Source organism: Corythoichthys intestinalis, chromosome 3, assembly GCF_030265065.1.
Source record: "Corythoichthys intestinalis isolate RoL2023-P3 chromosome 3, ASM3026506v1, whole genome shotgun sequence".
Classification (NCBI taxonomy): domain Eukaryota; kingdom Metazoa; phylum Chordata; class Actinopteri; order Syngnathiformes; family Syngnathidae; genus Corythoichthys; species Corythoichthys intestinalis.
Genome location: NC_080397.1, coordinates 14,059,117 through 14,082,112, shown reverse-complemented (window position 1 = coordinate 14,082,112; position 22,996 = coordinate 14,059,117). Strand labels below are relative to the sequence as shown.

Sequence of the window (22,996 nt, the reverse complement as noted above, 5' to 3'; positions counted from 1 at the left end):
ATACACTCAGGCGGGTGGGCCACAGAAAAGCAGAACAGAGCCATTTTGCGGGGGTATAATGATATAAATAGTCCGGGCAGATAAACCAGTAAATGTGTATGGGGGGCTAATGAAAGGCACTGAATCCCTAGCTAGGGGTTGATTTATGGACGCTGTTAGCGCCGCAGCTAACTCCGCTAGGGCTAACATTCCTATAAATGCCGCCTGAAAAATGATCACAACTTTTATAGAAGGGGGAAAAAAGAACGCCACAGATATATTTAGAGGGGCAAAAAGAGGCAAACACGCTTTCAACAACATATCAAAGGGATCGAGTGAGTGTGCTGAGTATGGATGATCTGCTTATAGAATATCCCCAGCATGGATGGGTAGAGGTGAGAACCTCTGGGTACCCCACGATACGATTTGATTTGCGATGAAAAGCTCACAGTAACGATTATCTCATGATTTGGCGATACAAAAATTATCAATACATGGGTGAATAAATCATTCTACTACATACAAAATATTATTTTTTTGTCACTTCCTGTTGATTTTGGTGCTTGTACATGGATCACTTGTTGATTTTGGGTTACTAAACAGGAAGTGACCGGGGAATGACCCCAGATGAATAGGAAATGACTCAAAATCAACAGGAATTGATCTATAAGTGCCCTAAAATGAACATGAAGTGACTTATAAATCCTGACCTCTGTTACAGTGCCATTGACGGTGCTAGACATCCAATTTATCTTTGACCCTCCCATTCAAAATGGATTGGACATCCAGCTCCAGCTCAATGGCAGCCAATAAGCTAAGACAAAAACTATTATAGTAGACAGTTTTGGCAGTTTTACAGATTCTTGCAAGGAGCATACTGATAAGCCTTTGGGATTCAAAAGTAAAACGTTTTGCGATACATCACCATTTCGATGTAGTGTCACACCCCTATGGACAAGTACAAACAAAATAAATGGAAAACAAGATTTCGCCGTCCTTTGAAATGATGCGTGATTTGTGGTGAAGACAGTTTTCATATTCAACTGACGCCGATAGATGTCTAATCTGTTTTGACTGGGAGCTAATAATCCTTTAACTTTTTGAAGCCAAAAGAACAAACTTATGAGTAGTGTTGTTAATAGCGGCGTTAGAGTATAACGGCGTTACTAACGATGCCCTTTTTTTCATTAGTGAGTAATGTAATATTTTACTTTACTCATCTTTGCAATGCCATTACCGTTACTGAGGGGTGCGTTAGTGCGTGACGCAATGTGGTTGAATGCGGGCGTGATGTCTGAGATACACGGAGAGAGCAGAGCAGGAGTGGCAAGGAGGGAAGGGAGTTGTGACGCCGTTGCAAACACGATGCAAGGTGGCTCCAATAACACCTGACTGTAGCCGATAGCCTCCAAACTACGCCCACATGATGCTACGGTGGATATCACATGTAAATAGAATTAGATGCGAAATGACAGATTCACCAGTGTTAGTAAACAGCCACCATCTTGAAGCAGTAGACTTATCAGGAAGGCTCTGTTGTAGTGAACCTTCCTAGCGAACCTAAGTAACTTTTTATCTAAAATACTCCTAAATCGGCAAAATCTTGACTCAAATCTATATTTAAATGATGAAACAGTTTTAAAACTTTCACATGACGAAAGTTAACAGAAGGGAACTAATGCAATAACGGGAGCAATTTTGACAACTTTAACGGCTGATTTACAACATTAAATGACTTCCAAATATATCAAAGGTTACAATCTAGTTATCGCAATACCCATGTGTCTAGTTAAATTTAGACTAAAGAATTGGACTAAGCCTATTGTCCCCAAAACCCATTGAATTTCACATAATGTGACCAATGTTTTTTGGGGGAATGAAAAAAACAGTTCAATTCAATCAGTTAATATAAACATATTTGATGTGAATGTAACATAATGTAATAACGTGTATAACATGAAAAGTAACGCCAGTTACTTTGCCAAGTAACTAATTACTCATACATTGAGGTAACCGAGTTACTAACTCAATTACTTTTCGAGAGAAGTAATTTGTAAATGTACTTAATTAATTTTTCAAAGTAAGATTAACAGCACTGCTTATGAGTACTTACTGGTATGATTGCTTTTGTCATGTTGCACTTATTCTCCAGCAGCTCGTAAACATACTGAGTGATGATCTAGAGAGAAAAACAAATGCACAAGATGATGTGACAGCAATAACACTTTGGATTAGAGGTGGGAACCTCAGGGAACCTCACGATATGATACGATTTGTGGTGCAGGGCTCACGATAACGATTATCTCACAATATACAGTTAGAACAATTATCGATACATGGGTCAGGAAATAATTCTACAATATTTTACTATACCAGTAATAAACAGATAAACAACCTCTTTTTATCATTCTGCTGTGAACTGTTTATCACTTGTAGATGACCAATTATTTTCAACTGGGTGGCTGCCACCCCACCACACACACACACACTTCAAACGGATTGGACGTCAATGGTAGTCAATGGCAGCCAATAAGTTTAAATTTGGGTCGCTTCCTGTTGATTTTGGGTTACTGAACAGGAAGTGACCCAGGCACGCAAAGGCAGTGACTCAAATTCAACAGGAAATGACCTGTAAATGCCCCAAAACGAACAGAGTGATCTGTAAATGCCCCAAAAATCTAATCTAAATGGATTGGACATCTAGAGCCGTCAATGGCAGCCCATTGGTTTAAAAGAGGCACTTATCAATTATCGATTTTAGGGAGGAGCATATCGTTAACTTTTTGGGATACAAAGTATACAATATATCACCATTTCAATACTTTGTTATTATTCTACTTTAGATTGTGTCTTTCCAGTTTCAAATGCTCAAAAAACAAAAAATAAACGGATAAAAATTATTCCCCTTTGAAAAGAAATAACTCAGGTATTTCCAAACAGAGCAAACCTTTATTTAAAACGGAATGTTTCCTCTATGGTCTATGTGCTAGAGAGTATTGAGAATTTAAGTGCCACGAAAGGAAATCTCCAGTACAGGAGAAGGGCTGATGTAAGTTATGTTTATCCCTGCAGCCAGAGCACTAAAAATCCTTGTATACGAGTCATTTCAACCCCAGGACAAGGCTTTCATGCTTCAGTGACGTTAACAACTTTCTATTCAATTTGTCTTTTTTTTTTTCTCTCTCTCGCCAAACCCTGTCTTGCTCAGTTGGATTTTGTGGTATTGCCCTGGCGAGGACAGAAGGGCTAGTGGTGGTACCACAGCTAAATAGTGTGTTCATTCTTGGTGGTGACTAGCAACTGAGCTCAAACATCAATAGAGGCTTGACAATATATCGAAAGGGTGATGTATCTCGATACTTTGAAGTAGAGCCGGGTGGTACACCGAAAATTTACCGTTACCGAAATTCTTCACGATGACCGACGTAATTTTGACCATGTGGGTAAATTCAGTAATTTAATAAAACAAGAAAATATAGTCTTTCCATCCCGCTTTGACGCTGTGTTGTCCGGCTAAGTTCATTACTCTTTAAGCAGTCAGTGTGCTTACGTATGAAGTCACGTTGTTATCAGGAACTCAAGCAAACAGAAGCTCGGTAGGCTAATGCTAGCTGCTAATGCTACAAGCAAACGTGATGGAGTCGGGCTTAAGAGAGCTTCACCAAACTCTCACCCGACATTAAGTAGACTCTCGGCGGCTTCCAGACGGGCTTTCCTCCCTGGTTCTCACCAGTTCAGGAGCATGTGTTTTCAGTGCTTTCTACTGTAGCCAGGCCACAGGCTAACGCTAGCGGCTAAAAGCTGCTACAAATGAACGTGATGGAGTCGGATAGCGGCTCTGACCTTGTCAAAACGGCTGAACTTAATGAGTGGATTGTGCACGGACTGCATCTAGCAATTAGTATGTGGCGTTAATTTGTATCTGTGTGTGTGTGATTTCTTAGATATCTTTTATGATGGTAAAGCATTTATCATAAATTGTAAGTGACTGTTTAATGCCCACAGCTATTTTTCTGTATGTGCTTGCTTTATTCTGTCATTCTGTTATCCTGTTTCATTACTACCATCATAAAATCAAATGTTTCATTGGCATAAGAGCAAAATAGCTTTAATGTGTGTGTGTCTGTGTGGGGGCTCCATGTGTGTGCGTGCATTTTTTTTTTTGTTTTTTTTAAATGCTCTGGTAAAACAAACCTGAAACCTTGAAGTAAACACGTGTCACTAGGGCTGTCAAAATTATCACGTTAACGGGCGGTAATTAATTATTTTAATTAGTCACATTAAAATATTTGACGCCATTAACGCACATGCACCGCTCAAACAGATTCAAATGACAGCAGAGTGTAATGTCCGCTTGTTACTTGTTTTTGGGTGTTTGGCGCCCTCTGCTGGCACTTGGGTCCAACTGATTTTATGGCTTTCAGCACCATGAGTGAGCATGGTGTAATTATTGACATCAACAATGGCGAGCTATTCGTTTATTTTTTGATTGAAAATTTTACAAATTTTATTAAACGAAAACATTAGAGGGGTTTTGATATAAAATGTCTATAACTTGTACTAACGTTTATATTTTAAGAACTACAAGTCTTTCTATCCATGGATCGCTTTAAGAGAATGTTAATAATGTTAATGCCATCTTGTTGATTTATTGTTAAAATAAACTAATACAGTACTTATTTACCGTATGTTTAATGTATATAGCAGTCTTTTATCTTTCCATTCCAACAATAAATTACAGAAAAATATGGCATATTTTATAGATGGTTTGAATTGCGATTAAGAATTTTAATCGTTTGACAGCCCTACTTGACACATTATGTCACAGTAGCCATTAACAATAAGTTGTTTGAAGTGTACTGTTCAAGCTGTAAGGCATTTGTGTTACAATGACCTGTTTGCACAGTCGTCGTATTGATTTTTATAATGTACATTGTTCAAGTCATACAAGCTGTTATAAATGTTCATACTTGATATCTTATTGTTTCCAAGAAAATTTTATATACTTAATGTTTAGACTGCGTGTACAATTGTTACATACCATAATTTCCTGGATATAACGCACTTTTTTCCCCCCAAAATCAACTTGTAAAATCATGGTGCGCATTATAAACGGGTACATGGATGGAGACAGAAATATATATATATACTGGACTGTCTCAGAAAATTAGAATACACAATATTCTAATTTTCTGAGACAGTCCTGTACATTAATCCACCATTTAAAGCAGGGGTGTCCAAACTTTTTGCAAAGGGGACCAGATTTGGCGTGGTAAAAATGTGGGGGGCCGACCTTGGCTGACGTCCTTTACATAGAACAATATACAGGACTGTCTCAGAAAATTAGAATATTGTGTATTCTAATTTCCTGAGACAGTCCAGTATATATATATATACAGTGCCTTGCAAAAGTATTCGGCCCCCTTGAACCTTGCAACCTTTCGCCACATTTCAGGCTTCAAACATAAAGATATAAAATTGTAATTTTTTGTCAAGAATCAACAACAAGTGGGACACAATCGTGAAGTGGAACAACATTTATTGGATAATTTAAACTTTTTTAACAAATAAAAAACTGAAAAGTGGGGCGTGCAATATTATTCGGCCCCCTTGCGTTAATACTTTGCAGCGCCACCTTTTGCTCCAATTACAGCTGCAAGTCGCTTGGGGTATGTTTCTATCAGTTTTGCACATCGAGAGACTGACATTCTTGCCCATTCTTCCTTGCAAAACAGCTCGAGCTCAGTGAGGTTGGATGGAGAGTGTTTGTGAACAGCAGTCTTTAGCTCTTTCCGCAGATTCTCGATTGGATTCAGGTCTGGACTTTGACTTGGCCATTCTAACACCTGCATACGTTTATTTTTTAACCATTCCATTGTAGATTTGGCTTTATGTTTTGGATCATTGTCCTGTTGGAAGATAAATCTCCGTCCCAGTCTCAGGTCTTGTGCAGATACCAACAGGTTTTCTTCCAGAATGTTCCTGTATTTTGCTGCATCCATCTTCCCGTCAATTTTAACCATCTTCCCTGTCCCTGCTGAAGAAAAGCAGGCCCAAACCATGATGCTGCCACCACCATGTTTGACAGTGGGGATGGTGTGTTCAGGGTGATGAGCTGTGTTGCTTTTACGCCAAACCTATCGTTTAGCATTGTGGCCAAAAAGTTCAATTTTGGTTTCATCTGACCAGAGCACCTTCTTCCACATGTTTGGTGTGTCTCCCAGGTGGCTTGTGGCAAACTTTAAACGAGACTTTTTATGGCTATCTTTGAGAAATGGCTTTCTTCTTGCCACTCTTCCATAAAGGCCAGATTTGTGCAGTGTACGACTGATTGTTGTCCTATGGACAGACTCTCCCACCTCAGCTGTAGATCTCTGCAGTTCATCCAGAGTGATCATGGGCCTCTTGGCTGCATCACTGATCAGTTTTCTCCTTGTTTGAGAAGAAAGTTTGGAAGGACGGCCGGGTCTTGGTAGATTTGCAGTGGTCTGATGATCCTTCCATTTCAATATGATGGCTTGCACAGTGCTCCTTGAGATGTTTAAAGCTTGGGAAATCTTTTTGTATCCAAATCCGGCTTTAAACTTCTCCACAACAGTATCTCGGACCTGCCTGGTGTGTTCCTTGGTTTTCATAATGCTCTCTGCACTTTAAACAGAACCCTGAGACTATCACAGAGCAGGTGCATTTATACGGAGACTTAATTACACACAGGTGGATTCTATTTACCATCATCGGTCATTTAGGACAACATTGGATCTTTCAGAGATCCTCACTGAACTTCTGGAGTGAGTTTGCTGCACTGAAAGTAAAGGGGCCGAATAATATTGCACGCCCCACTTTTCAGTTTTTTATTTGTTAAAAAAGTTTAAATTATCCAATAAATGTTGTTCCACTTCACGATTGTGTCCCACTTGTTGTTGATTCTTGACAAAAAAATTAAGTTTTATATCTTTATGTTTGAAGCCTGAAATGTGGCGAAAGGTTGCAAGATTCTAGGGGGCCGAATACTTTTGCAAGGCACTGTATAGACGTATATATATATATATATATATATATATATATATATATATATATATATATATATATATTTTTTTTTTTTTTTTTTTTTTTAAATTGACACGGCCACGTTGTGTTGAAGAAACGTATGCGACGATCCGTTGCCGACCATTACAGTACGTGATGTCACCATTTTGTTTCGGTAATACTTCACTCTGATCGGCCGAATGATTTCGTCTGTGTTAAATTCTGCTTTTTTCACTTTTCATGAAGCACAGAATTTAGTTTCTTGAACTCATTTGAGTCAACGTTTATTGCAGCTCCGCAACTCGGATCATAACAAACGTAACAACACAGACTTCCTGTGTGTGTCCGTCAACTATGTCTGTCCCTCAGGAAACTCAAACCCAAATAACAATAGTTCCTATTGTTACTGTCGTGTCGACAGCAATGAGCTCTCTCGGATTTCCGACTTACGTTCTCACTTTCATTTTACCGTATCAATCCATGGAAGAAACATTTATTCATCATGATGAAACGAGCAAGTTATACAGCAGCCTTTAAAAGAAAAGTCACATCTATTTTGTTTTCTCCTAGATTGTGGTAAGTTGAAGAAGTTGTCAAATCATATTATTACCGTAAATATTGTCAGTTTATGGTAATGTTTTAAAATACCAATATGCTATGCTTGTGCTGTGTTTCACCAGTCAGTAAAATGACATTTTTGTATCTGTACACGAGCTCTGTTTTCTTGTATTCTTCTATTTACTGGTGCTAAAATTAGGGTGCGCGTTATAAACGGGTACAATAATTTCCCCTAAATTTTACAAGTAAATTTGGGGTGCGCAGTATACACGGGTGCGCCTTATATTTGGGAAATTATGGTATGTTAATTGAAAGCTGGTAAATATATCAAAGAGAAACAGGTATTTGTATTTCATGCATTGATTCAGATTTTCAAATTCAATCAACAATCCGCTTGGGCGAATTTATCGTCATTTATCGTTATTGAGGTAAATCTGCTCAATTTACCGTGATACTTACTTAAGGCCATATCGCCCAGCCCTACTTTGTAGCCCAAAAGGTTATCCATATGCTCCCACCAAGAATCACTATATCGTTTTAAAAATGTGTCACTGTTTAAATACATTTTAAAAAAGGAACCAACAGGTTTCTACCAAAATCTTCCATTATACGTTCACTGGCTGCCATTGACGGCGCTAGATATCCAATTCATTTTGAATGGATTGGACGTCTAGCGAGCATTCACAGCCAGTCTTTTGTGTGCATTTACAGGTCCTTTCTTGTTCCTTTTAGGGCATTTAGAGTAGACGCTACTTCCTATTAATTTTGAGTTACTTCATATTTATTTGGGGAACTTCGTGAGTAGGCATGTGCCGGTTACCGGTTTCACGGTCTACCGTGGTGTGAAAACGTTGCGGTTTCAAAACCACTAAAATTTTCCGCCAGATCGTAGTACGGTATTTCGCTATTATTCTTGCGTCAAAAATGCAGCCAGAAGCGGCTTGGCGTAGCAGCGCTCACCCCCTCCCGTTTGTTGCTGTGTGTGAAAGTGACGCTATCGGCTAGACAGCCAGCTAACCCAAAAACAAATACTCCAAACATAAGGCGTACTGTTCTTCAATTTATTGAGCTCTCAAATTGTGGTAAGTGTAATATGCAAAATGAATACATTTAAAATGTTGTACAATTAGATTTTTCCATGTGAGTAGCTTCAACAGATTAGCACCATGGAAAAAGTTTGCCAAAAAGAAAACACAAATTTTCCTTTCAAATTCAATATACAAACTAACTAAAAGCTTACAAAGATGAATGTTAGCCTAGGCTTAGCTGGGAAAGCAACTTCGTTGAGTGTTACAGCCGCAGAGTGAGAAAACAAGCTTGATTCACTTGAATGAAAGGGAAAAAGTGATAGCGTCAAAGATTGGTAATTGCGAAAGATGATCTTGCCCTAAGCACAAATCCACGTTCGCTGGATCAAGGCGAGGTCTCGCTCCCAAAGTTTTATTTTTATTTTTTTTTTTAGATGAAACCTTTCCACAACAATATTGACATTTTAACTAACTTATGAATTCTTTATGTTCTTTTTAACACAAAGGCATGACATCATGTAGACTAGAGTTGACACGGTGGCTGAAAATGGCGAAACTTCACTTAAGCTTTTCCACCCTCCAAAAAAAAAAGTCATGCAGTATAAATTTTTAAAAATTTTATTCAGAAGTGTTTTTACTTTTTTATAGAAATTATTTTGTTCTTGCTCTAATCTTGAGCAACTTGAGCTGTGGCTGTGGGTATAGTCTATAAGTTATATTTATTTTAATTTTATTGAAAATATTTTTTTATTGATAATTTATTTATTTTAACAATATATTCATGTTCCAATTTGCAACTACGGTCTGGAAAAAAAAAATCCTGTTCAATGAAAAAAAAATTTTTTTTTTTAACCCAGAAATCTCAAAATTTTTGGGAGCTATACTGTAATTGCAATACCGTGATACTGTGAAACCGCAGTATTTTTGCTCACGGTTATCGTACCGTCAAAATCTCATACCGGCACATGCCTATTCGTGAGTCACTTCCTTTCCAGAAACCCAAAATCAACAGAAGGTGTCCCGCAAATGCCCCAAAAATACACCCAGGAAGTGACCCTCAAGTGCCCCAAAATGAAAAGGAAGTGACCGAAAATCAATAGGAAATGACGTGCAATGCCCTGAAATAAACTCATTGCCCTGCATTGGCTGCCACTGACAGCCATAGCCGTCCAGGCCGTTGGAAGTGGAAGGGATGGCAGGGAATGAACGGTTTATTCCCTGCCATCCCTTCCACTTCAAACGGATTGGACGCTTACTAGAGATAAACTCACTCCAATTCACAGCAGGGGGACGATAACAGCTTGGTTTTTTTTGTTTATTTGTTGTTTTGTACATTATCCTAGAATGATTTTCTGACCCATGTATCGATAATTGTTGTATCACCATATGGGGGGGATCATCGTTTTCATGAGCCTCGTATCTCAAACTGTATAATATCGTGAGGTACCCAGAGAATCGCACACAGCAGAGTGACATCATCTTTAGATAAAACTTCATAAGCTTCATTTATGGTGATACTGTATTTTATGGTCAGGAATCTTTCAGGATACATTAGCGTGCATACTTTGCAGTGAAAATGATGTTGTAGTCGACCCAAAAGTGGGTATTTAGTAATATCAAAACATGTTAAAAGGTAGAGCGGTATCAGTACAATAATTCATGAAGCAATCACATCGATCAAAACATAAAACATTGATGAACATCATTATTGTTTTGATGTACCGTTAAAATTGGTTTGCATTCAAATGTCTTAAATGTTTCAGCAAGGAAACGGTCAAAACCTTTTAAATTTCTTTCTATTATTTTATCACTTCAGGTGAACTGTAACATTGTTAAATGTGCACGTAATGTTTTAAATCGAGTTGCACTGTGACAGACTTTAAAATATCAACAAGTATTGTCCAAAAAACATCAATATCGTATCGCGATGGATTTAATTTGAACACCTATTAAAAGCTCATCATTTATACTAGTATACCATAATCAGTACCTAAGGGAAGAAAGCTTCAGATTATGATTTTGGCATTGAAACATTGAAATCAATCCACCAGGTGAGTGAGCTGTGAGTTCTGAAATCCACGCATATTCAACACGACATTAAAAGTGGAGGCTAGCAATAATAACTCATTACTCTGCTTAAACAAAAGCGCTGTTCTCGTTCATGCGAAAAACAAGCTCAATGCTAACTTGATTTACTGCTTATGAAGAGCATGAACAAATAACATCCGTGCCAGACACGTATTAGCGTTATGATAGCCAATCAAAACCAAACCGTTAGTTCAAATGAGACAATCGATCTACTGTTTGACCCTATGGTGAAAAACAGCATGCAGGGCCAAAATCCTCCCCCCAACACACCCAGCTAATTCACTAAAATGTCAGAAGGACTGATGAAGATTTAAATGATTTGGGGCTTTGGTATGCTACTTTATAATAACATCAATAGGCCTTGCAGGAAATTTCATTTGCACTATACATTCCATTATTTGCTCAGGGCCTCAGGTGGCTGAGCACCCTCTCATCGAGGATAAGAAATAGCTTGAGAAGGTGATAGAAAACAATTAAAATTGTTACAATTGTAAAGTACACTAAAGATACAGTACATAGCAAATCAAAATTCTAAATGTTGACTACTTAATTTAAGGTGTATGTTTAGTCTATGCTTTTTTTTTTTTTTTTTTTTTTTAAGGCAGAAAATAAAATACATGTACTGTATTTTTCAGACTTTAAGTCGCTTCTGAGTATAGTAAGAGTCTGAGTAAGTCGCACCAGCTAAAAAATGCGCAATGAAGAGGGACAAAAAACATACAGTGAGGAGCAGAAGCATTTGTATTTCGCAAGTTCACCCAATTAGAAAATAGATAGAGGTCTGAAATTTCAATCATAAATGCATTTCCACTTATCGAGACATAATCTAATAAAAAAAAAAAAAAATCCGGAACTCACACACATCTTTTGTAATTTACTGGGGTTCATAAGTATTTGCACCCCTGAGAATAAGGAAATATTATGACTAGAGGTGTGTAAAATTTCCGATTTTTAGATTACTAGTGATTTGGCCCTGGAATATTCGAGAACGATTCACAAAAATCCAAATTCAGATTATTTAAAATACAACAAGTAAAGCGGAACTAAAACACAGCCAACGCAGTCTTCGGGACGCAATGAGGAACGGACCGAGAGTAAACATCATGCTTGTAATTACCCGGGTAATGACAATGCTCAACTCACAGCTTTGGCTCAACTTATGCCGCTAGATTAAAAAAACAAAAAAAAACAATAATACCTGACTGCTGCCGAAAGCCGCTACAAACTACGTCCACATAATGCTACGGTAGATATCACATGTATAAAGAACTAGATGGGAAATGACACTCGGCGGCGTTAGCAGCACATGTATAGAAAACTAGATGCAAAATGACATAATTTCCGCCATCTTAAAACAGTAGACTTCCCTGGAAGACTGTTGTAGCGAACCTTCCAAGTGAACCTAATTAACTTTTTGTCTAAAATAGTCCTAAATCGGCAAAATCTTGACTTGAATCTTTAAAACAGATTTAAAACTTGCGCATGACGAAAATAGACAGAAGGGAAATTATGTATTAACGGGAGTGTTAGGTTTTGTGTTTGTTTTCTCCTAGTGTGACTTGTCCCTGTGATTGCCCATTGATTTCACCTGATGTGCCTTCTCCTAGTCTATCCTCCTGTGCTCACCTGTTCCTTGTTGTCTCGTTACCCCTTGTCTGCTTGTGTGTATATAAGCTCCCATTTTCTGTTCACTCGTTGTTGCGTCATTGTCTATGTCTACGTCTGCCAAAGTCAAGACCTGTCCAAGCCCTCGTGTACCAGTCCCTCCGTTTAAGTAAGTTTCTGTTTGAACATTGCCTTTTTGATCCCCAGTCCTTTTGGTTGTACTTTGTGCTTTTGGTCAGTTGTTATTAAAACGTGTTTTGAGTTCTCCTCCACCTTCCTTGCTGCTTTTTGTTTCCCTGCAATTGGGTCCACACCACCTGCCTTCCCGCATTCCCTGACAGGGAGCAATTTTAACAACTTTAACGGTTGATTGACGACATTTAATTAAGTGAATGTAGTTTAAAGCTGCTGATACAGAATGGGGACTTGAGTATTTTATTTACTGTTTTGAACTTTTAACTTGATACTGAAATAGTTGTTTATCTAAGCCTAAGAGGATTTTTGTACAATTTTTGTAATTAATGTACGAAACATTAAAAGCAGATAATAGCTGAGGGGGTGCATCAATAATCGATTTATAATCGAATCGTAGCCTATGAATCGTAATGGAATCGTTAGGTGCCCATAGATTCCCACCTCTAATTATGACACTCAAAGAGTTGTCAGTCTACCTAAAAAAAAGTCCACCTTAACCCCCATGAGTAACCAACCACCCACCACCTGTTTGAGCTCTTTATTGTCAACTGTGTGGATTATGACAGTCAAGACCAGAGAGCTTTCGAAACACACCAGAGAAAAAAATTGTTGAGCTCCACAAAGCTGGAAAAGGCTATGGGACAATAGCGTACCGTACGAATGTTATTTTTAGACCATGACGTCTCATCGTGAAGTGGAAGTAAAGCCCCGCCCTTACATAAAAACCATTATATTTCTGTTACTTTTCTCAAGTAATCTTTCAAAACCGAACATGCTAATCAAGCACTGCTGCTATGGAACTTGTAGAAACGACTCTCGACATTACGACATATGAAGGATATTTTCTTCATACGTTTCCCGAAACCAAAAACTCTGAGGAAATAACGTGAAGAATTGATCAACTTACGCGGACGTTTAACACCAGCAAGGTAAAGCTATTCACATTTCATATGCAGTAAACATTTTGTTGGGTTGGCACGGTCCTTCAGAGGACTAAGACATAAGCCATTTTGATATTTTTACTTACTTTTAGCGTGGCCTTTTGCCGTGCTGCTTCTGTCTGACAATGAATGACCTGAAAAGAATTAAAATGTTATCTGACTGCCAGTGTTTCCTTTTCTGTTGTAAAAAAAAAACTTTAGTATCGGGGAAGTGTAAATAAATTATAGAATGAAGATTTGTTATAAATGAAAAAAATTAAAAGTGTTCGATAGCTGTGAACGAGTAGCATTTGCGATCGCTACACGAAAATAGCAATGTAAATTGCCCAAAAGAGCGGTCAGAGACGTAAGACAGCCAGAAGACATAATTTATAAGATAGACAGGGCATATGGTTGTAAAGGATAGATTGCTGAAACAGGAGAATGTCATTGTCAGTGGTGTTAAGAAAAAGGTGTCGATAAAAAAGCTAAGGCTACGCTAAGTCGGCTCTGTTCTTTTTCAGCCCTTGACACTCAAGCCATCTCTTTAACTGAACATTTGTATGTTCTTCCACATCTTTACCAGTGAATTTGGTGTAATTCCCTCTCGAGTCGAACTGACGAACCAAGCTGTTTCTCTTTTACGGGATTTTATCACAGAACTTGATTTGCCTTGACAATGCCTTGAATTGCCTTGACAATGCCGTGACAATGCCTTGAGAACTGAACAATACAGATAAAAATATACAAAAAGTCAGTTCAGACAAATATATACATTAAGTCAGATGATTTTCATACAGCACAGATAAATATATACATGAAGTCAAATTATATTCACACAGAAACATAAAACAGGAATACATAACTACACTAACAGAAACTAAGTCAATTAACGCAAACTAACAAATAACACAAACTAAATTACCTCATTGGCCGCTTTACTCCAGAGGAAATTAGTTTAGCTTCAATTCTTCGATGCACTATGCACTTGAGATGTTTCCTTGTTGATCTTAATCAGAGGTACTGAAAAGTTGTCTGTACTGTAGTAGTGTTCATCAGATAATAAGCCGATGTAACACGACAAGAGCAATACCTCGCTCATCTGCACACGACCGCAACTTTCTACCTCCTCCTTCCTACTGCAACTCCGCAGACGACGTAAAAAAAATAAAATAAAAATGCGATATTGGATAATTTCTCACGGCACATGAAAAACACTAATCTAGAGAAGATTTCTGTGGAGGAATGGGCCAAAATCCCTGTTTCCGTATGTGAAAACCTGGTGAAGAGCTACAGAAAGCGTCTAACTTCTGTAATTGCAAGCAAAGGCTTTTGCACTAAATATTACTACTGATTTTCTCAGGGGTACAAATACTTATGAACCCCAGTAAATTACAAATAAATTATTTTTAAAAATCATACAATGAGAGTTCCAGATTTGTTTTTTAGATTATGTCTCTAGAAGTGGAAATGCATCTATGATTGAAATTTCAGACCTCTACCTATTTTCTAAGTGGGGGAATCACAAGGGGTGCAAATATTTCTGCTCTTCACTGTAAGTCGCACTGGAGTACAAGTCGCATTTTGGGGGGAAATTTATTTAATGAAATCCAACACCAAGAACAGCCATGTCATCTTGAAAGGGAATTTTAAATAAAAATAGAATAGAGAACAACAGGCTGAATAAGCATACGGTATGCTAAACGTTACATGACGAATAAACAACAAACTGAGAATGTGCCCGGTATCTTAATATAACATAGCTATTAAGAGTTATCGGATAACTACTAGTATATCAGAAAGAATATAGAATATCATGTGAAAATAACGTGAAATAATATAATAATTTGTTCACACTGAAGTCACTCTAGAGTATAAATCACATCCCCGGCCAAATTATGAAAAAAAAAACTGAGATTTATAATCTGAAAAATACGGTATTTATGAGAGACTAAATCGAGGCACATCAGTTCTGTATTGGGTATCTCACTGGCAAGTGCATATGACACCAATCACAGGATGTGATTGAACTTTATCTTTGGACAGAGTACTGTGTTGTAAGTGCAGACACACAGAGACGTTGACACTATGAAGCTTGCAAGGAAGATCGATAGTGGGTCACTGGATGACCGTGAAAGTAACTCTGTGAGAATCGGAGCTTTGTCTGCTGTGAATGAGGTCATCTCCATGTCTGAGGTTTATTTGTGCGGGGGAAGCGATGAGCCAATGAAAGCAAGAACAGAGGGATCAAGAAGGAAGAGCTCAGTGAGAGGAATAAGAGAAGACAAAAGAGGAGCAATGTGGCGGGAATCCCCAGAAGGAAGAATCTGGTGCCAGCTCCCACTTTCGTGAACAGCTGACAGGAGGAGCAATGGAAGGCTGCACAGATGAAGGGGAGGGAAGTGGCTATCTTACAGTTCAAGGCCTTGATAAGACTCCTTGAAGTGGCTGGGCAGTGATATAAACTCTTCATCCACATAACAATCTCTCCATAAAACACCAGCCTCAAGGATTAATGAGGACTGGAGGTGGTTACATTGTGAAGCTTAGACCTCCCACGTTCAGAGAGAGCACGTCTGTCGTTTTGTGTTCAATAACGGGTCTTCCCAGTTATTACAACAGTCACGCTTGGCTTGTCTGACCACACCTTAGGTGAAAATGAGGTGATCCTATGAGGAGCAGTTAAGGAAATGCTGTAATTCAGGATTAGCTCTTACACACACTGGTGAAATATTTCTGTAGACAGTACTGATTTACTGAAACCTATTTCAGTTGATAAGCGTATTTAGTCATATGTTTACAAGTTTTACAAGATTGAATTTCACAGCTCTGTGGATATATTTTAGCATGAAACTGAAGATGAAGCGTGGTTGTCATGTCTCGTCTTTCCTGTCAGGGTTTCCTTGTTTTTTCCATGTAGGCTCTTATTTTGGTAGTTACATCCCTTGTTTCACCTTTACTTCCTGCCCTTATGTTTCCTAATCATACTAATTGTATCCACCTGTGACCCTTTGTATAAATACTCGGCCTCTTGTGCCACCACCTTTTGTAATCTTTTTGCCAAGATTTATGTTGGAACCAATGCTTATTCTGTTACTTTGTGGATCACACTGAGTTAGTTAGTCAGTTAGTCAGTTAGTGTTGAACCAACGTTTTTTTTACTTCCAGCAATTCTTGTGATATTTTTCGTTGTCACCTTTTGAACTGATCATTAAACCTGTATTTTTTTTACTGAAAAATCATGCATTTGGGTCCAAGTTGCATCCTTGTCAGTGGTGTTCAATGGCTGCACAGGTTCTTGTTCAGACTCGCAGCCAAAAACCAATTTTTAACCCATCCAGATTGAAACTGGATTTGTCTTTTGTAGTCAGAACAGTCACAAATCACAGAAATCTAATTTTTACGAGATGGATTAAAACCACATACTGGTACTTTCATATCAGATACAGGCAAGTCTGAGCAGCTCAGATAGGTTTTGACTGTCCGTGACGCCTTCGTTGCCACCGCAACCTGTCAGTTGTGTCAATAATGTGGCCCAGTCTGAACAGGCCCAGATTTGATTTGGACATTTGCTAAAAGTAGTGTGAACAGTCAGCACGAAAAATCAGATTTGAGGAGGAATCTGACTGGAATCAGATATGTCTGCAGTCTGAAGGCAGCCTTTGATAGTGAGAATCGGTCAAGTCGTAAAGAATCTAGACAATTAATCGAGCACAATCAAATCCAAATCAATTAAAATGCAACAGATCGATCAACATCACCGTTGCTTAGACATGCCATTTTGTTTATTCACTCGAATCTATGAAATGTTTCAGCAGCAAATTTGTGAAAATCTGATTGTAATCAGATGTGCCTGCAGTCTGAACGCAATGTATGGGGTGCATGGTTTACTGCTCAATTAGAAACTTGTCTAATTTTGGTGACCTATCGCAAGAAACAATGGCAAACATTAAAACTTGGCAGAGATGCTAAATTCTGCACGCATTTTCACTCCATAAATTTCAAGCACACATATATCTCACCTCTGTTGTCCAGTACTCGAAAAATACCATCTAGCCAAACAAACTGGTGCGCAAGAAAAGGCAATAAAGCCATTTATATTATGAAATCCAAAGAGGTGCTTTGTGCTGCATCAGTGTCTACAGTCAGGAAAGAATTTGCACTTAAAAAAATAGAGTAGAGGATGGAGAAAAGAAAAATCCCCCCAAACAATGCACACAACACAGCAGTTAGTACAACAACAAAGCTTCCTCAGAGTAAGAGAATGCAAAAATGAGAGAGAGTATTAGGAAATAGAAACGGGTTGTTTATTTCAAGTCACAGGCCTTGTGTACAAACAGAAAGTGGTATTAAAATAGGGCTTAGTGTTGCGAATTTGTGATCTGTCAGTCCTTAGCCAGGCATTATTCCCGAGGGCTCTTGTCATTCTGTCTAAGGAGCGACGGATCTCCAGCGAGAGTGAAAGTTCTCAGACTGACAGACTGTTTACACTAGACAGTATAAGGTATTCTTCTTTCTCGCTCCCACTCCTTTTCCCTTAATAGCTTCATAATGACCTCCTCAGGTGTTAACTGAGAAGCCAGGAGCTCACTAATTCAAAGTAGCGAATGCCACCGTGGGTGACGGCGTTGGCGACAGATGCCAGCGCTGCGACGACCAGCACTGACACCTCCCTTCCCCGTGCTTTGTAGGATTCCCTTCTCTTTCAAATCTAATTCACTTCACCCCTGCCACCATTTTCGTGTGACGGTGCCAACTTCTTTTTGCCCGTATTTCAAAGTGTGGCTGGGAGATGATGACGATGATGGTGGTGGTGAGTCAGGAAGGGCAGACAGCTGCCATTTACAGTCAGTCCTTCTTCTGGGGATTTCATGAACTTTGCAAGAAAAAGTTTCATGACTTCTGCTGCCGAAAGCACAAGACTGAGGTATCCAAGCTTCCTAATTGAAGTCATTAAAATGGGGGGGGGGGGGGGGGGGTATGGAGAAGCTCTCAAGAATTCAGTATTTTCAACTTTCTTTTAACTCATTGGCTGCCATTGACCGCACAAGACATTCAAATCCTTTTTGATTGGGAAATGCTAGCAGCGAATGATCGATGCCAGGACCAAGTCAAAATAGATTGAAGGTCTGGGCCGTCAATGGCACTGAAATATTTGCACTCACAGCCAGTCCTCCCAGTTTAAATGAATTGGTTGTGTATTGTTGTCAATGGAACTTAATGATTTAATGTGAAAGCTGTAAACAAAAGAATTTGTGAACAAATCCAAAGTATTTTGGTGGAGTTGTCCGATATTATCTGGTAGTCGATAATATCAGCCGATAAAAGAATTTGAAAATGATATCGGATGAGATCGACATCGATTTTCATTATCGCTTTTGGGCCAATATGCATGTTGCTTTCAAAGTGAATGTAGAAGCCTTCTGCCTTTGTACAAGGGCTGGTCACATCTTAGCACAGCAGTTATAATATAATAATAATAATAATATAATATTTTAAGTCAACAACCACATATATCAGTATCGGTTTGATATTGGTAATGGGTTGAGTTGGACAATATTGGTATATCGGTTAAAAAGTCATTATTGGACAACTCTATATTTTGGTCTTAAAAGCTTGTTTAATAACCATGTTGTAACTGTGCTAAAACTGTGATTGTTCGACAAATTCCCTTTACCTGAACTCCATGAAAAATGATGAGACATTGCACCCAACAATGCCAATGTACGCAAGGTACAGTCAAAGCAAAGCACCGACTCAGTATTCCACAAACACAGCATCAATTAGAATGTCATCTTTTGATAGATTTTGAATAAAAAATGCATTTAGTTTCCATTTAAAACATTTGTTTTAATTAAATACTGTACCGTAAATTTAAATATTTTACTCTATGTGATATTCTATTCAATAATATCACCTCATTTTCTGAAATTTCTGACAAAATAGTAACAAAGAGTTGCATATCAGTATTTAGTAGAGATGCCCCGATCCGATCATGTGATTGGAAATCGGGCCGATCGCGCTATTTTTTCAGAGGATCGGAATTGGGTGAAAGGGATCGGGTTTTGATTTCAAATATATATACAGTGGTACCTCTACATACGAAGTTAATTCGTTCCAGAACCTTGTTTGTAAGTCGAAATGGTTGTAGGGCTAGCAGGATTTTTCCGTAAGAATACATTATAATTCCATTAATTCGTTCCACAGCCCACAAACCCATACTAAATCCTTAATAAATACTGCTGATACTATTGCAAACAGCAATTAAACAGAGCAAAACATATAAATTATAAATAAAAATCGAAATAAAAATATAATAATATGTAATAATAAAAACAATACCTATAATAATGTAACGAATCAGGTTCTAATGTGGCGGATGTGTTTTGCGTGGTGTACCTGAACGCACCCCGTGGCTGACGTGACAAAGTAAGAGAGGTGCATTACAGTTTTTTTTTTTGGTTTTTTTTAACCTGTCCTGTTCAGCTGTTTGACACAGAGAATGGAAGTCTAAGTGCCCGGGTTGTCTGAACAGTTTTAATGTTTCACATTGAGAGTCTGATATACTCCTATTGTGATCATTCAAAATACCTTTTTATTATGACAAAGCAGCGAACAGGAAGGGATTATGGGGGGACACAAGAAAAGCAACACAAGAGAAGAAAGAAAAGAAACACATACACAAACAACAACAAGAAATACATAGAACATCTAGACTAATTATTAATATGCTGGTGCCATCGTCAGCGAGATGCATTTCCGGCTCACACCATGTGGGGGCCTATTGGCCAGTTAAAGAGGGGGACGGGGGTGGGGGTGTCTATAAGCTAAGGGAATGAAAGAGGTAGAGTGTACACAAATCAGTTCTGTGATCTAGAACCCAGTAATCATGTGAATCTCTTATGAAAGTAAGCCAGTTGGTTACCAACCCTACGCCGCCCCATCGCCAACCCCAGCACCAGGACCCCCAACCCGAGCATGCCCTACCGCATCCAGCAGCACGCGAGCCCCACTGGACGCGCGACATCCACGCAGACGGGCGGAGAAGCCGCGCGGGCACCAATCCAGGGCCACAGCCCCCACCCAGCCAGCACGGGGAGGGAGGGTGGTCGGGGGCTGGGGGGTCAAGCGCAGCCCATCCCTCCTCCCGCAGCCCAGCAAAGGAGCCATCGTCCCCCTCCCGGGATCCGGGGTGGTCCCCCGGGCCACCCGCGCACCCATCAACCGGCCTTCAGGGATGGCAGGAGGGGACGCACCACCAACCCCACGTCTACCCCCACCCCCGCCCGCCCACCCGGGCCACGAGCCACAGCCGCAGCCCCCCAACCGCCACGGCACGCCACGGGACCCCCAGCGGCCCACCAAGCCCAAGGCAGGGCAGGGCCCCCCGCCGGTGCCGGCAACACCCCGCTGATACACCGGCGCCCAGCCAGCAACCCGCGACAGAGCGCAGGGCGGATGTCCAGTCAGAGAAGAGGGGAAGGCGGAGGCAGGAGAACGCCGAGGAACTGCCACGGGGCGATGCAAGATCGGAGCCCCGACCCCCCACCCCACCCCCGCGGCCGGTAGCCCAGGCAGAGGGGATGCCACACAGTTTTAACTTTCACTTTTCATGTTCTGTTGATGGCGTCAGCTGCGGCGGACAGTCGGCATGTTGTGTTGCACAAATTCTGAAATAAATGATTAGAAACCTGACGAAGCTGGTGATTTCTTTGGCAATGTTACAATAATAATAATTGTCATCTTAACTTATCGGGGGAGGACCGTCGAGATGGTCGACATTCTATGGCGGTATTGTCAAGCCACTTGACGGACCGCGCACACTACGCTCATATTTCTTTTCCATCGTCATTTCAATGGAAGGCGTCACCATTTTCTTTTATCACCACCTGCACTAACAGACTTGGAACCCATGTTGATTTCTCTCACACGAAAATCCGCCGTGCGTCCGTCTTGAGGTAAAACAATGAAACTGCGATGCTCTCATAAATCGTCACATTTAAAGCATGTCTTTGTCGGATGTAGAAACAAATGGCGAGTCAAATTTTTACGTCGGATGTCGAAAAGATCAAGTGTCGAAGCGATCGTATGTCGAGGTACCACTGTATAAATTATATATATATTTTTTAAAGGGTTAAAAAGTAAGAAAATAATCCAGATATACAATGGCATTGCCAAAAGAAACAAAAATATATTCCTTTTATACTCCGCAACACTCCCGGAAAAAGCAGAAGAGGAAGTACTGTAAACAGTATAATGTTTGTAAAATGTTTGGAACTTTTGTTCAGATAAAAAAAAAAAAAAAAAAATCAGATTGGGACTCTGTATCGGCAGATTCTCAAAATCAGGTGACTCAGACTCGGGTGCAAAAATATGCGATCGATCGGGACATCCCTAGTATTTAGAAACAAATGTACACGAAATAAACTTATCACATATTATATTGTGTTGAAAAATCGATTTGGAAAAAAAAAATCCTTTTCATCTTTCAGGACACTTTTGCAGTGTCCTTAACCTGAGTCAAGCAATCACCACTAATACAGCACCTATTATCCAGAATAAGGAACAGCGTCGACTAAACAGAGAGTGGTGGCACATTATGGCATAGACAGGCAGAAAGAAAACGAGAGTGAGGAAGAGATAAAGAGAAAACGAGACGGCTTTCTAATGCAGCCATCTGGCTTGCTTTACTTCATTATAATATTTTGGCTCTGTGAGTGTGTGTGTGTGTGTGTATGTGTGTGTGTGTGTGTGTGGTTGTGTGTATGTATACGTGTGTGTGTGTGGGGGGGGTGTGTGTGTGCGTGTGTGTGTGTGTGTGTGTTTACAAATTTGTAAGTGCCTTCCATGTCACAGATGCCGGTAGAGCAGAGAAGAATCCTCGTTTATTAACAGCTTAATAGAGCTCCATCTGGGCCAGGCCCTATGCTCGTGTTCCATCAGAGACATTCATCACCGAATTGCAGGAATTAGACTACAACTGACACCAACACAGGCGGTGGTGACCTCGCCGCACCGGGCAACACCACTCGGAAGCACATGAAAGGAGTCGTTGAGTTATTGAAATGAAAAATACTTTAAACCGAGGTTAACTAAGACAGTGGATATTAAGACCACTCTAAGACATAAAACATTTGAATGGTAGAGGGGATGGATAAATGAATATTGGTGCCCGTGTCCTATTCTAGCTTAAACTCATTGTGGTCGATAGAGGGCATTGGGATATTTCCGAGAAGACGAGGCAAACCTTGCATGTTTATTCTACCCTTGCGATGTCTGACAAACCATATGTCCCACTTTCAGGAGGAAAAATAACAACACAGGGAGGGGGGTGAAGTTAGTGCTCTCCCTCCAGCTCTGTTTGGCAAGTGAGTGAGTCAGCGTGAGCGTCAAGCCAAGGTAACACCATCATTTGAAACAACCCCATAGTTAACAACAGTACATCTCAATCTGTTTATTCTCTTTCGTCATTGGGTTTTGTGACTTCATGGTCCAAATTTCTATTCTATGACACACTGAGAGCCTAAACACATATATAGTGGTGTCTAGGGATGTCCCGATCTGATACACGGTATCGGTATCGGCACCTGATACAGC

General features: G+C 39.7%; 1 protein-coding gene across 7 annotated transcripts in view; it reads right to left on the bottom strand.

Moving 5' to 3' along the window:
• Positions 1–22,996, bottom strand: part of arb2a (ARB2 cotranscriptional regulator A) — a 343,893-nt gene that overhangs the window by 300,493 nt on the left and 20,404 nt on the right. For 6 of the 7 annotated variants that reach the window (XM_057832297.1, XM_057832294.1, XM_057832299.1 and 3 more), the window contains exons 5-6: positions 13,507–13,554; positions 2,093–2,158 (exon numbers count right to left, since the gene is read on the bottom strand). In XM_057832297.1, the coding sequence (XP_057688280.1) occupies positions 2,093–2,158; positions 13,507–13,554 (114 nt within the window). The remainder of the gene's footprint in view (positions 1–2,092; positions 2,159–13,506; positions 13,555–22,996) is intronic. The other variant, XM_057832298.1, reaches the window with a different exon arrangement.